Raw genomic sequence first — 13,354 nt, 5'->3', positions numbered from 1 at the left:
CCTCAATCAGAATTTCAGTCCATCTTAGAGGCTTGTCACTCATCTGAGAGTGGAGGACATTTTGGCCCTCAAAGAACTGCTAGAAAAATCTTAGACTGTGGATTCTGGTGGCCTACTCTTTTTAGAGACGCTGCTAAATTTTGTAAATCTTGCCTCCCATACCAAAAATTTGGTAATATATCCAAGAGGGATGAGATGCCTCAACAATATATGCTTTTCTGTGAAATTTTTTATGTTTGGGGCATTGACTTCATGGGTCCATTTCCAAATTCTGATGGTTATTTTTATATATTGTTAGCTGTGGATTACGTTTCCAAATGGGTGGAAGCAATTCCTACCCACACTGATGATGCTAACACTATTGTTTCCTTTGTGAGAAACCATATTATCTGTCGCTTTGGATCACCACGAGCAATCGTGAGCGATCAAGGCACCCATTTTTGTAACATGAGACTAACAGGACTAATGAAGAAGCATGGGATAATTCATAAGGTTGCGACAGCATACCATCCTCAGACCAATGGGCAAGCCGAGGTGTCAAATAGAGAGATAAAGCGTATCTTGCAGAAGATAGTAAAACCTCATAGAAGAGACTGGAGCACCAGGCTACAAGATGCACTCTGGGCATACAGAACAGCTTACAAAACACCTATTGGGATGAGTCCTTTCTGCTTAGTTTATGGAAAAGCTTGCCATCTCCTAGTTGAAATAGAGCACAAAGCCTTTTGGGCAGTCAAGGAGTGCAATATGGGAATGGAGAAAGCCGGAGCTGAAAGGAAGTTGCAACTGCAAGAACTGGAGAGCCTTCGCCTAGAAGCTTATGAGAACTCAAGACTACACAAGGAGAAGATGAAGGCTGTACATGACCAGAACATCAAGAGGAAAGAGTTCCAACCTGGGGACTCAGTCCTCCTTTACAAATCTCGACTGAGGCTCATGCCAGGCAAGTTGAGATCAAAATGGGAAGGTCCATACAGAGTAGAGAAGGCCGAACCGTACGGAGTTTATCACCTTAGCCATCCTTCGAGCTCGGAGCTTATCAAAGTTAATGGACATCGTTTAAAGCTGTACCATGGCGTAAAGCGGAAGAAAGACAAGGAACTCGAGATCTTCCTCTTGGAAGATCCCCACATAGCCAAAGACTGAGCTAGTGGAGCGTCCAACTTACGGACGTTAAAGCAAAGTGCTAGGTGGGAGACAACCCACCATGGTATGATCGTTCTTTTCTCTATTTTTAGTTTTCTTATCCAATAACTCTTCTCTTTATTAGTAGATTTTGTGCTGATGCATTTACATACTTTTATTTAAAAAAAAAAAAGAGAGAGAGAGGAATATGCCACGCGATGCGACCGCATCAGCGACGCGTCCGCGTCGCAAGAAGAGGGGAGAAAAATAAAAACGAACAGAGAGTCACGCTGGAGCGTGGCTGGAGGCGTGCCAATGACACAAATCAGCCCACGCGACCGCGTCGCCGACGCGTCCGCGTCGTATGGGCATATTGACCTTTCACGTGACCGCGTGCCCCACGCGATCGCGTGCCCTGATTTTTCGACGTAAAAAGGGCGCACAGCTGAAAGTTGTGCCAGAGTGGTGCTGGACGCGTAGTCCCCTCACGCGACCGCGTACCCCACGCGACCGCGTCGTACCCCATAAACTGCCCACTCACGCGATCGCATGCCCCATGCGATCGTGTCACCTAAAATTTGGCATTTAATGATTTTGAACAGAGAGTTGTGCGAGTGCGAGGCAACCCTCGCGCCACTAGTACAAACTAGGGTCACGCGACCGCGTGACCGACGCGACCGCGTCAATCACCTTAAGCGCAAGTCGCGCGACCGCGTGCCCCATGCGATCGCGTCGTTTGTGGCGCACAGTTTTCCTAATTTTGCCAAATATCATATCTTTTTCTCTCCAAATCCTATTTTCTCTTTTCCCTCCTTATTTCTTCCTCCTCCCCTCTTCCTTCTATCTCACCTTTCACTCTTCCTCCCTCACCTCCATTAACAAGGTTTTATTTTTTTCTTCACCCTTTTCTTTTCTATCATTCTTCTTATTTTATATGTTATTTTCTTTTCTTTTCTTTTTCTTTTCATTATTCATATTTTCTTTCTTCTTCTTTCCTTTTTACGTGGTGTTAGAATTTTATTTGAGTCATTATTCTTCCTTATATGCTTGTGAATTATTGCAAATTGTTTGACAATTATATATTATTTTCTTTAAAGGGTTGCTTGCATGTTCACTTTAATACTTTCTATACTTTATTTACCGTGCATGCTATGTGTTTGTGAAAAAGCCCATATGGCATTATGCACTTCTCTATGTTATTCTAATATTCAATACTTGCTTTTCACAAATTCCCTTTACTATTATATTAATTGAATTTAATTGTCAATACAAACGTGATGGTTTGTTACAAAGTAATGCTTGGTCTATGCTACTCATGCCCTTTTCCGGCATGCCAATAAACACCTTGCATTCACTTGTCATTATATGCACTAGCTATTTTCCTTTGATGACTTTTCACATGTACTCATGAGCGTGTGTTAATGTCAGTTACCTCCTAATGCGCATCCATCACCACCTTTTCCGTTCTCTTCCTTGCTATATGTCTCTTTGAATTTAATTTACTTTCTCTTCCCTTTTTCAGGATGGCCACCAAGAAAGAAAAAGAGAAAGCTACTCCCAAACCACCAGCAAGAAGAGGAACTAAAAGAGCACTAGTGGTAGAGCCTTCTTCAACTGCAGTCAAGCCCTCAACAAAAAGATTTAAGAGGATCATCAAGGTTGATGAAAAAGAGAAAGCCTTTCCAGCAAAGGACACTGCGCGATTTCCAAATCGCTACTGTGAGCAGATGTTCCCTATTCTAGCTGAAAGGAGTTACAACAACGAACACCTTCTTATCCTCCCGCCCAATATTGCTACTTTTGTTGAGCCGCAAATTGAACGAAGACAATGGGGTTTCCTACAGAGACAACAGAAGCAGGTCAATCTTTCTTGGGTAGTCGAGTTCTACTCTAACTTCTACCTGCCTACCCTGCAGTCTGTCTTTGTCCGTCAGAAGCAAGTCCCCATTACAGAAGAGGCTATTCAACAAAGCTTTGAGTCTTCTCCCTATTCCAAAAGGATTGGACGCCTTTCAAGAAGCCGCACTCAAGCGCCAGATGTACCAATTTGACTAGGAAGCTGTTCTCAGAGTTATCGCACTACCTGGCAGCCGTTGGATCTACGGATACCATCGTACCCGCCCTAAGGGAATATCAGCTTCAGCACTTACCTTGGAGGCTCGCGTATGGGCACAGATCATGTCCCATTACGTCTTTCCGAGCATTCACGAGTCCTCCTTCACTGCAGACATGGCCGTTCTACTATGGTGCATCCTTACAAACCAGCCTCTGAATCTACCAAGACATATCCGGAATGCCATGGGACACGTACAAATTGCGGGCAACTTACCTTTTCCCGCCTTGGTCTCAGATCTTGTCTCAGCAGTCGGAGTTTCCTACAGAGCTGGAGACACCAAAGCCATGCTTCCACGGGATGATCAGCATGTCCCCAATGGGAAGTACCTCAGACTTCCAGCAGCCACTACAAGCCTTCCTACTGCACCGGTTGAAGATATCCCTTCTTCAACACCACAAGCACCTACAATAGATGAACTGCTCCAGCAGATAATCAAAAGATTGGATCGGCAAGAACAGAAAGCGAAGTTAAGAGAGCGTCGTAACGAGCGCCGATTCAAACACCTCAAGGAGCTACTCAAGGGACACTTCAAGGACTCAGACACCCCGAACTCCACTTCTTTTACCAGCACAGGGAGCCATGATGGTCCCAACTGTGGAGATACTGCAACCAGCCCATCCCTGTTCCTGACAGATGGCACCGAGGACGGTGCAAAGCCTTAAGTGTGGGGAGGTCGGTCAGTACCTGACTTCCGGAGGTAATTTCTCTTCCCTAGCACCAATAAATTAGGATATTTTAGTTAGTTTTTCTTTCTTTTATAGAATAGGATAAATTGCATAGTAATAGGTTAGTTGCATGCATGCTCTACTTGATTGAAAAGACAATAAGTTTCTTTTAAGACTCTATCTTTGGAACAAAATTTCACTAATTTTTCACATTTTTATGATAAATTTGCTTGAAGTTGTATTTGGAACATGATGTTTGAGCTAAAGAACACACAACCTGTGAAGATTTGAGCCTTTATGCATGGTTACATTATTTAACCATAATTATTTTATTCTTGTGTGTTTACTTCTCTATGATTATAATCTATATTTTGTTTTATCTTATATGTCCAATATTTATTATATTTATATGCTTGCACATGATTGAGGCCATTATTTGTTTAAACTCACTCATCCAAATTAAGCCTACCCTTTTCAATTACCTTTGTTAACCACTTTGAGCCTTTAAATCCCATTTGTTCTATATTTCACCACATTACTAGCCTTAAGCGAAAAAACAATTGTATATCCCAAATTGAATCTTTGGTTAGCTTAAGATAGAATTATGTGTGCTAGTTAAGTATGGAAAATTGTGGGAACAAAAGTTATTAAGGGAATGTGTCATGATAATTTAATGGGAATTTGGATACCTACTCATGTGAAACTATAAGAATTAAAAATCTATGTGCATTGATAAGCTATGTTTATTTTTGCCTCTATTAAAAAAAATTTTAATAAATAAATGAATAAGGGGACAAAATTACCCCAATGCTGAATTGAGAATTCAAAGATCAATGCACATATGATAAAAATTAAAATAAAAAGTTGATACACGAGTATGGAATGTAAAAGGAGAATTCTGGGTAGCTAGGTATGAATTCTAAGGTTATGCAAGTTATATAGGTTGGGTTGAAGCTTGGGTTAATTAAAGATTCAATTTATAAGCTCACTTGACCATACATGTATCCCTACCTACCTTGGCCCCATTACAACCTTGAAAAGACCTCATGATGTTTGCATTGGTATATTAACTGTTGTTGATTGGTTAGGAGAAGAATAAAAGTTAGAGAGCATGATTAGAGAAGGATAGAGTGATTACCCTATACACTAGAGAGGTTAGAGCGTACATACATCATCAGTGAGGGTTCAATGCTTGAATTTCCATGTTCCCTGCTTTCATGAGCTATCTTCTTGCACTTTTATCTGTCTTACTGTATGATGATAGAATTAGTGGAGTTTGATTTGTAATTGTTTTGAAGAGCTTATTTACTTTTGATCAAGTGGACAAGAATCATATAGTTGCATTCATATATATATAAGATTGCATTGCATTGCATGAGTTTCTACATGTTCATACTTATTTACTTTATCTCCTTCAATTAAGCATGAGGACATGCTAATGTTTAAGTGTGAGGAGGTTGATAAACCACTATTTTATGGTTTATATTGTATTTAATTGTGTGGTTTTATCATGATCCTTACCCACTTATTCATTTATTTAGCATGCATTTATATTTCCTTCCTGAAATTATTACATGATTGAAAACTGCTTCCTAGAGACTTTTAATTATGCATTTTAATTCTCCTTTATTCCATTCGATGCCGTGATCTGTGTGTTAAGCGTTTCAGGCTTTATAGGGCATGAATGAGTTGGAGATTGGAAAGGAAGCTAGCGAAAATGGAAGGAACACAAGAAATTGAGGAGATAACCAGTGAGAAGTGACGCGGCTGCATGGCTCACGCGACCGCGCGAAAGAGGAGAAATCGCAGTGACGCGGCAGCATGGCTCACGCGACCGCGCGGACTGGAAAAGCACGAGCGACGCGGAGGCGTGGACGACGCGAACGCGTGGCGAGGAAAAGTGCGAATGACGCGTCCGCATGGATGACGCGATCGCGTGACATGCGCGATCTGCATAATCTGCAGGATTCGCTGGGGGCGATTTTGGACCCTATTTTGACCCAGTTTTCGGCCCAGAACAGCAGACTAGAGTCAGAGAACATGCAGAAACCAAAGAGAACATTCATTCTACACAAGTTTTAATTTTAGATCTAGTTTTTACTCCTCCTCTAGGTTTTCTCTCTAGACATTCATAGTTCTTAGGATTTAATTTGCGATTGCTCTTTGCATTGGAATACTGAGAAGAGTTATTACCTCATCAAGACTTCGTCATTCTAGTTCGTTTCCTTTACTTGGTTTACTCTTCCATGTTCTCTGCTTTGTTTAATTTTACCATTGGAATATTCTTAGGATTATTTAATACAATGATCACTTTTATTTTTAATTGACTATTTTAATTTTTATTTACAATGTCTTTCTTTAATTCCTTTTCATATGCTATGAATTTTACCTTTACAATGAGTGAGTAGTTCCCTAACTTGATGGGGAGTTGATTGAAAGGAACCCTTGAGTTGGAAGGTTCAAGAGAAAGATTGTAATTGGGTTATTGTTGGTTTGCTCTCTAATTCCTGACACCAATCCTCCCCAAAGTGGATTGGGACTTGTGGATAGAACAGCATTCCAACTTGTTTTACCTTCCCTTACTTAGTAAAGGATAACTAAACGAAATAACTCTCAATTGTCAATTAATCTTAGAGTATTCCATCAAGAATAGGGTTTCCATGTAATCAACTCCCAGTCAAGGCTTTTATTTACATTATTCAATTTCATCAATTTAATTTCCTGTTTACTCAACTCAAACTTTTTCGAAAACATCTGATTAATAAAATAGCTCCCTTTCCTGCAACTCGTTGGGAGACGACCTGGGATTCATACTCCCAGTATTTTAAATTTCAATTTTCTGTGATACCTTTCTAAATTGAGCGGTGGATTTTTGGCGAGTTAAGAATTATACTTGCAACGTATATATTCTAATAATTTTTAATTCACCAATTTCTGCCCGCATCACTCTACCACTATCCCATATTCGTACTACATCAAATTTATTCACCACCTTTTTTTTTGTTTTTATTAAACCCAACATAGCCAATTTGATTTTATTTTATGATGATGAATTCGATTCCTTACAAATTGTAATACTTATTGGAGCTCTGCTAAAACATAAAACCTTCGTAGGATAGTCTAAAAGGGATTGAATTTTCTTTAAACCCTATCAACGATGGTAAAATCCGTTGAAAATTGTCAGTTGCGGTTCAGATGCATGACCCACGTTTAGCTCACACACATCACGGTGTGCACGTCCACAGTTAGGGGTGGCAGTGGGTAGGGTAGGGTAGGGTTTGGATCCAATCTTAACCCTACTCGCGGGTTGATATTTTTATATAAACTCAACTATACCCTATCCGCGGATTGAGAATATCTCAACCCTAACCCTACCCGCTCTTAACGCGCGGGTACCCGACCCTACCCGCGGGCTACAAAAAATATACATTATTATATAACTTGATGATAATTTAAAATAAAACTGATTTTTATGTAAAAAAAATATTAAATTATCAATTAATGATTTTCTTTTAATGGTTAAGGATCTTTTGCATTTAGTGAGAAATCTTTGATTCAACATCCACTTAAAACATATTTTTATATACGTATATAACATAAACATATATAGAGTGCGGGTTGGCAATCCTACCCGATGGGGTAGGGTCGAATTGGATACCCACGGATAGGATACATATTGCCACCTCTAATAACAAGTGAATTTTAAGTGAAGTTTGGTTTTGTAAGGATGTTTTGTGCATTTTCATTGATTTTAGTTTTTCAGCATTTTGTAAGAAATCTTGAAATCATAAAACAGTATCATTGTTTCATTTTTTCCCTTAAAATTTTGATCACTGAGTAACATGCAATTAAATTCCCAGAATAGTGGGTGATTACTCAAAAGCCATTATTTATTCAGGTGACTATTCAAAAGTCATTTTGAGCTTGTTTGAACACCGTTAAATTATTAAAAAAAAAATCCTTGTTTAATAAAAAATAAATTTATTTTTTAATGTGTTTAACAAAATTTTAATAATAAAAAAATACTAATTTTTTTTAAATTATAATTTATATTTTTTTAATTTTTTATTTTAAAAAATATTTTTAATATTATAAATAAAAAATATTTTTATATTATTAGAATCAAATATAATTGTTAAATAAAAAAATAAATATTTTTATATGAGATATCCAAACATTTAATTATTTTTATTCTTTTAAAAAATCTTTTAAAATAAAATCACTCGAAATTTTTTTTTTATTTTTTTTTTTATAAAAGATCACCCAAACAAATTTTTTTTATCCTCCGATATGGCGGCATAAGTAGAAGTTGTTTTAACACACACAAACCAAAATCAACCATACTCCACCAAGCAATAACTTTTTTTTTTTTTTTGACGTGAACCGAGCAATGACTTAATCACGCAAATTCAAACATCATGTCAAATTGGTAACCCAGTCAGGATTATTGTTAATGTTATTATTATCATGGTATGTGATCCATGTATATTAACAGTAAACTTGAACAGCACTTTAGTATATGATTGGATAATATCCGTAATCCAGAGCTCACTGGAAAATTTAAAATATGTAAGTTCAAGGACATTAAATTGGGGGAAGTCCCTTTATTTGGGCCAACTAAATTCCTGCAATACTACATCTCTTAAAAATTTGGGGTAACTTTTCCCCAAGAATATCAACTAGGGAAGTAAAAAATTATTGGCTCTTGAATTGCCATTTCTCAGTGTAATAAAATCATGGTTCAAAAATACTACTACCTCAATGTAGTAGATTATCAAATGAGTAATTACTAACCAACTCTATATGCAATGTCAATCAGTTGGGCCAATCATTTTCTCAGGTACCACAAGATTATCGAATTCCTCAGAGCTCAATACTCCAAGCTTCAATGCAGCTTCCTAAAACACCATTTTAAACAATTCAGCATTAAATAATTGGATATCTAAGAGAAAAAAAATTTCATATTTAAAGGGAATCAATCAGTGAAGACAATACTACTATTAATGTCAGACAAACCAATAAAATGTTTTGAAATGATGATAGTTGCAGAAAATACTCAATCAAGTATACAAGATAAAAATAAAAACACGGTGTCACCTTCAGAGTAGACCCCTCTTTGTGGGCTGTCTTTGCAACCGCTGCTGCCTTGTCATAACCGATTTTCTGGAACAGGCCAAATTACATCCAATATGAAAAGGAACATGAAATATATAGTGGAAAAAATGAATTTATGAGTGAAAACTTACTGGATTCAAGGATGTGACAAGCATCAATGACTGCAAAATGAGTTAAAACAGAAAACGACAAAGCACATTAGCCAAGGGATTTTATGTGGCAAACTCGCAAGATCTGAATCATAGTCATCAACTAACCTCATGCAGCAACTTTGAAATTCTTTCCCTATTAGCTTGAATACCTCTAACACAATTCTTTTCAAAGGAAGCAGATGAATCTCCAAGCAGTCTCAACGACTATCATAAATCAGAACAAAAATAGGTTATTGAACATTAATATGGTATTACTGTAGGCGATATATCATTCTAGAAGCATGGATTAGTACGCAACATAAAACAAACAGGGTATATTAAACGGCACACATGCCATCCTTATTTTCTTCTTGGGGTAATCACTATTAATATCAAATATGGTGCCTCAAATTTATTTTAAAAAATAAATGGTGTAATATCAGCCAAAAGATAGCAAGAAGTTCCAGTTTTGCATCATTTATAGACTTGCAATAACATGACAATGAATATAGAACATACATGCAGCAGAGAACTTGCAATCATTGGTTTGAACACATTAAGCTCAAAATGACCATTTGATCCACCCACTGTGATGGCAACATGGTTTCCCATGACCTGCAATAGGTAAATTGTAACAATTCAGAAACTGCTGGTCATCATAAAATTAAAAGTGCACAGCTTTATTACAAGTACTAAGAACGAAATACCAAAGCTCCAAGCATTGAAGCAACTGTTAGCTAATCCGTACTCAATTATTCATGACATTGAAGAAGTGAATTGATGTTTACCTGCGCACAGACCATTGTCAAAGCCTCACACTGGGTGGGGTTAACCTTCCCCTGAAACAAAAAATGATTGTGAGTTAGAGTTAGTCCCAATTGTAAGACAAATAAAACAATCAAATATTATTAGAAACAAGAAATCAGCTAGTTTCTGTAACAGGTATATAGAGTCGCCGAGAATTAGGATCTTACAGGCATGATACTGCTTCCTGGTTCATTTTCAGGAAGAATGAGTTCACCAAGGCCACAACGGGGACCACTATAATAGGATAGCATCGAGAAAGCCAATGAAAGAACATGAGTGATTTTTTCAATAAGAATAAAAGGAAACAAAAAGAAATGGCAATCAATGCTGTATAAGTATACACTATACCTTCCCAATAACCGTATATCATTAGCAATCTTCATTAAAGAAGCTGCAATGGTGTTGAGGGCACCACTTGTTTCCACAAAGGCATCATGTGCAGCCTACAAAAGGAGAATATGAACGTAAGCCAATGCAAAGACTGATGGAAAAAGCTAGGACAATGACATAGCACACGAAGAATTTAACTTCAAAAAATAAGTTCCAGTAACAAACCAAGGCCTCAAACTTATTTTCTGCTGTGACAAAAGGCAGCCTTGTTTCTTCAGCTACTGCCGCCGCAATCTTTGCATCAAACCTGATTACCGTCCGGAAAATACTCTTTAAATAAACCAAAAAGAAGACCATACAAGAAAACCATTTCACTAGCAGAAAGGATGCATACCCTTTCTTTGTATTCAATCCAGTCCCTACAGCTGTACCACCCTGCGCTAGCTGTTCAAGAATCATCTCTACTCGGTTAGAAGAAATCCAAAAGCAAATGAGTGAAAAACTAGTATTTCATATCTGTGCTGCATGTCTAACCTGATACATTCGTGGCAAAGTGCCAATCACTCTATCAATGCCATACTTCACCTGCAGCAGATAAAGGAAAAAGGTAATGAAGAAAAGGAAAATCACCACAAATGGTACAAATTTTGTAGCCCCTTCAACAACAATAGTAAACAGAATACCAAACTACACAAGCCACCAGAAAGCAAGCTTACTTGAGTAGTATACCCACTAAACTCCTGTCCAAGTGTCAAAGGTGTTGCATCCTGAGTATGAGTGCGTCCAATCTTGACAATATCCTTGAATTCGATTGACTGGTAATTGTTTAAAAGAGAAGGCCGAGAAAAAAAAAATTAACACAGACAACACAAGTTCAAAAAATAGATGTCATTAACTGTAAAGCAAACAAAGGCAAATGTCGGAGGTTTCTAAAAGTGTTGCGTCACCATAATTGCATACTTGATAGCCCAAAAAAGAAAGGGGGTCAAACGAAACCATGTCTCATATAATATGGAGAGGATGCAAATATGATGTAAAAAATTGCAAAAATGATGTAAACCATTCAATATCCCACCTAACCAAGATGACACATGGATTTGCAGAAGGGAGCCCGTAATCTACTATGTAGTATAAAATGACTAAAGTATGAACAAACCTTCGCATTTAGTGTAGAATATAAGGTTTTCAAATTGGGGATTAGTCTTGAGTTTACTTCCATGGCAGCTGCAATGTGCATTACCTGGAAAGGGAAAAAATATGGATTATATGAAATAAAAGAGAATCAGTATTTTAAGCATAAACATTAAACCAGGGAGTAAAGAAAATAAAGGAACAATTTAGTCTAGCAATTGCAACCCCAACATAGGGATCCGATTAAATAAGATTTTTCCAGAAACTAAATCAACAGACATACAAAAATGCTTCTAGTTCTTACAGTTGGGAAAGTATCATTGGAAGATTGTGATCTATTGACATGGTCATTTGGGTGCACAAACTTTTCGCCCCGCCTATGACCAAGAATCTCTGCCGCTCTGTTAGCAATAACCTGAATTAGTCCAACACAAAAACTTTCACCATAAAGAACTGTTCATTGCAATGATCAAATGGATACAAAGCTTCATGTAAGTCATAATACACTCATACAACACCCAAAATACAAATTTCAAAAAGATAACAGTTCCGTAAATGTTCCAAAACTTAATTGTCTCAGGTCTTTTTCATTTAATTAGAAATCATCACAAACAATGAAGATTAACATTCATAGTCACAAGTCCACTAAGCCAAACAAGGATGATCAACCGTTTGCACCAACCTCATTAGCATTCATGTTACTCTGCGTGCCACTGCCAGTTTGCCAAACAACAAGGGGAAAATGGTCATTTAGCTTGCCCTCTGCCACTTCTTGAGCTGCTTGCATCACTGCCTTCCCAATCGTGGGATCAAGACCGTACTCCATGTTCACCTGGATTACAACAAAGAAAAGAAACTCAGGTTCAAATCCAAACCACAAACAAACAAATAAATATATGAACAAACCCTAAAAATGCCTGTGTAAAATATAGAAACTTTACGCTGCCATTTATAGTGCATAAAATTAGATCCCAAAAAAAAAAACAATTGCTAAGGAAAAAATTCACAAAAATAATAAACAAGAACATGAGCAACTAGTGAAGAGTATAATTAACTGATGGTAAACCTTAGCAGCGCATTTTTTCAAGATGCCGAAGGCACGAACGATGGGTTCAGGCATGCGTTCACGGGGGCCACCGATATCGAAATTCTGGAGGGATCTTTGAGTTTGAGCTCCCCATAATCTAACAGCGCAAGCAACCACACAAAACGAACAAGTTAGATTTATAAATAAAGGAAAGAGAGGTAAAGAGAAGAAGAAGAAGAAGAAGAAGAAGAAGAAGAGGAAAACGAACTTGTCGGAAGGAACTTGAATGGGTCCGAAGGTGTCTCTTTCTTCCCTGAAGGAGGAAGAGGAATAGGATCTGGAATAGGATGCGGCGAAACGGAGAGCGAGGAAGAATTGGGAAGTGGAGGGATGTGATGAACGGCGAGATAGCACGTACAACGCCATGGTTGAGACTTTGGATTGAATCAGTGTTACACCGCACGAGAGAATGAAATACTTTGTTCTTCTGATCAAATGCTATAACACAAGTGGGCGAATGGGTGAGTTTGGTTAGGCTCGCTTCCCAACCAATATTACAGTAATGAAAAAAAAAAATTATTTGGCACCTAAATCTTTTTACTAACTAAATTAAACTATAAGACTTAGAATAATAGTTTTTTTTTTTTAATCAAAGATAGGAGACTCGAATCCGTAACCTCTTAATTGAATATGGGAAGACTATGTCATTTGAGCTATTACTCATTGGCAAAATTTGGAAAGATATGTGACTCGAACCCGCGACCTCTTAATTGAGTATGAGGAGTCTATGCTATTTGAATTATAACTCATTGGATCGACTTAGAATAATAGTTATAACTTATAATTGATATTTGTTATATTAAACTAATTTGATTAGACTTAATTAATAAAAAAATTTATATTTGTA

At 37.5% G+C, this 13,354-nt stretch overlaps 1 protein-coding gene across 2 annotated transcripts; it reads right to left on the bottom strand.

Moving 5' to 3' along the window:
• Positions 1 to 8,406: 8,406 nt before the first annotated feature.
• On the bottom strand, positions 8,407 to 13,046 carry LOC112720576 (fumarate hydratase 1, mitochondrial). Of its 2 annotated transcripts, none has more exons than XM_025771558.3 (17): positions 12,716 to 13,046; positions 12,487 to 12,604; positions 12,103 to 12,252; positions 11,725 to 11,835; positions 11,446 to 11,529; positions 11,006 to 11,104; positions 10,824 to 10,874; positions 10,684 to 10,733; positions 10,515 to 10,596; positions 10,308 to 10,402; positions 10,127 to 10,193; positions 9,941 to 9,991; positions 9,672 to 9,767; positions 9,279 to 9,377; positions 9,153 to 9,182; positions 9,004 to 9,069; positions 8,407 to 8,804 (listed from the first exon to the last, which is right to left on the bottom strand). In XM_025771558.3, the coding sequence occupies exons 1-17, from the start codon at positions 12,871 to 12,873 to the stop codon at positions 8,718 to 8,720; spliced, it is 1,494 nt and encodes a 497-aa protein (XP_025627343.1). In that variant the 5' UTR covers positions 12,874 to 13,046; the 3' UTR covers positions 8,407 to 8,717. The 2 variants fall into 2 exon arrangements, with proteins under 2 accessions (XP_025627343.1, XP_072062732.1); XM_072206631.1 differs by having other exon boundaries at positions 11,725 to 11,821; positions 12,716 to 12,970.
• Positions 13,047 to 13,354: the final 308 nt, after the last annotated feature.

This window comes from Arachis hypogaea, chromosome 11 (assembly GCF_003086295.3).
Source record: "Arachis hypogaea cultivar Tifrunner chromosome 11, arahy.Tifrunner.gnm2.J5K5, whole genome shotgun sequence".
Taxonomy (NCBI): domain Eukaryota; kingdom Viridiplantae; phylum Streptophyta; class Magnoliopsida; order Fabales; family Fabaceae; genus Arachis; species Arachis hypogaea.
The sequence above is the reverse complement of the archived record's forward strand: the minus strand, read 5'-3'. Positions and strand labels throughout refer to the sequence as shown.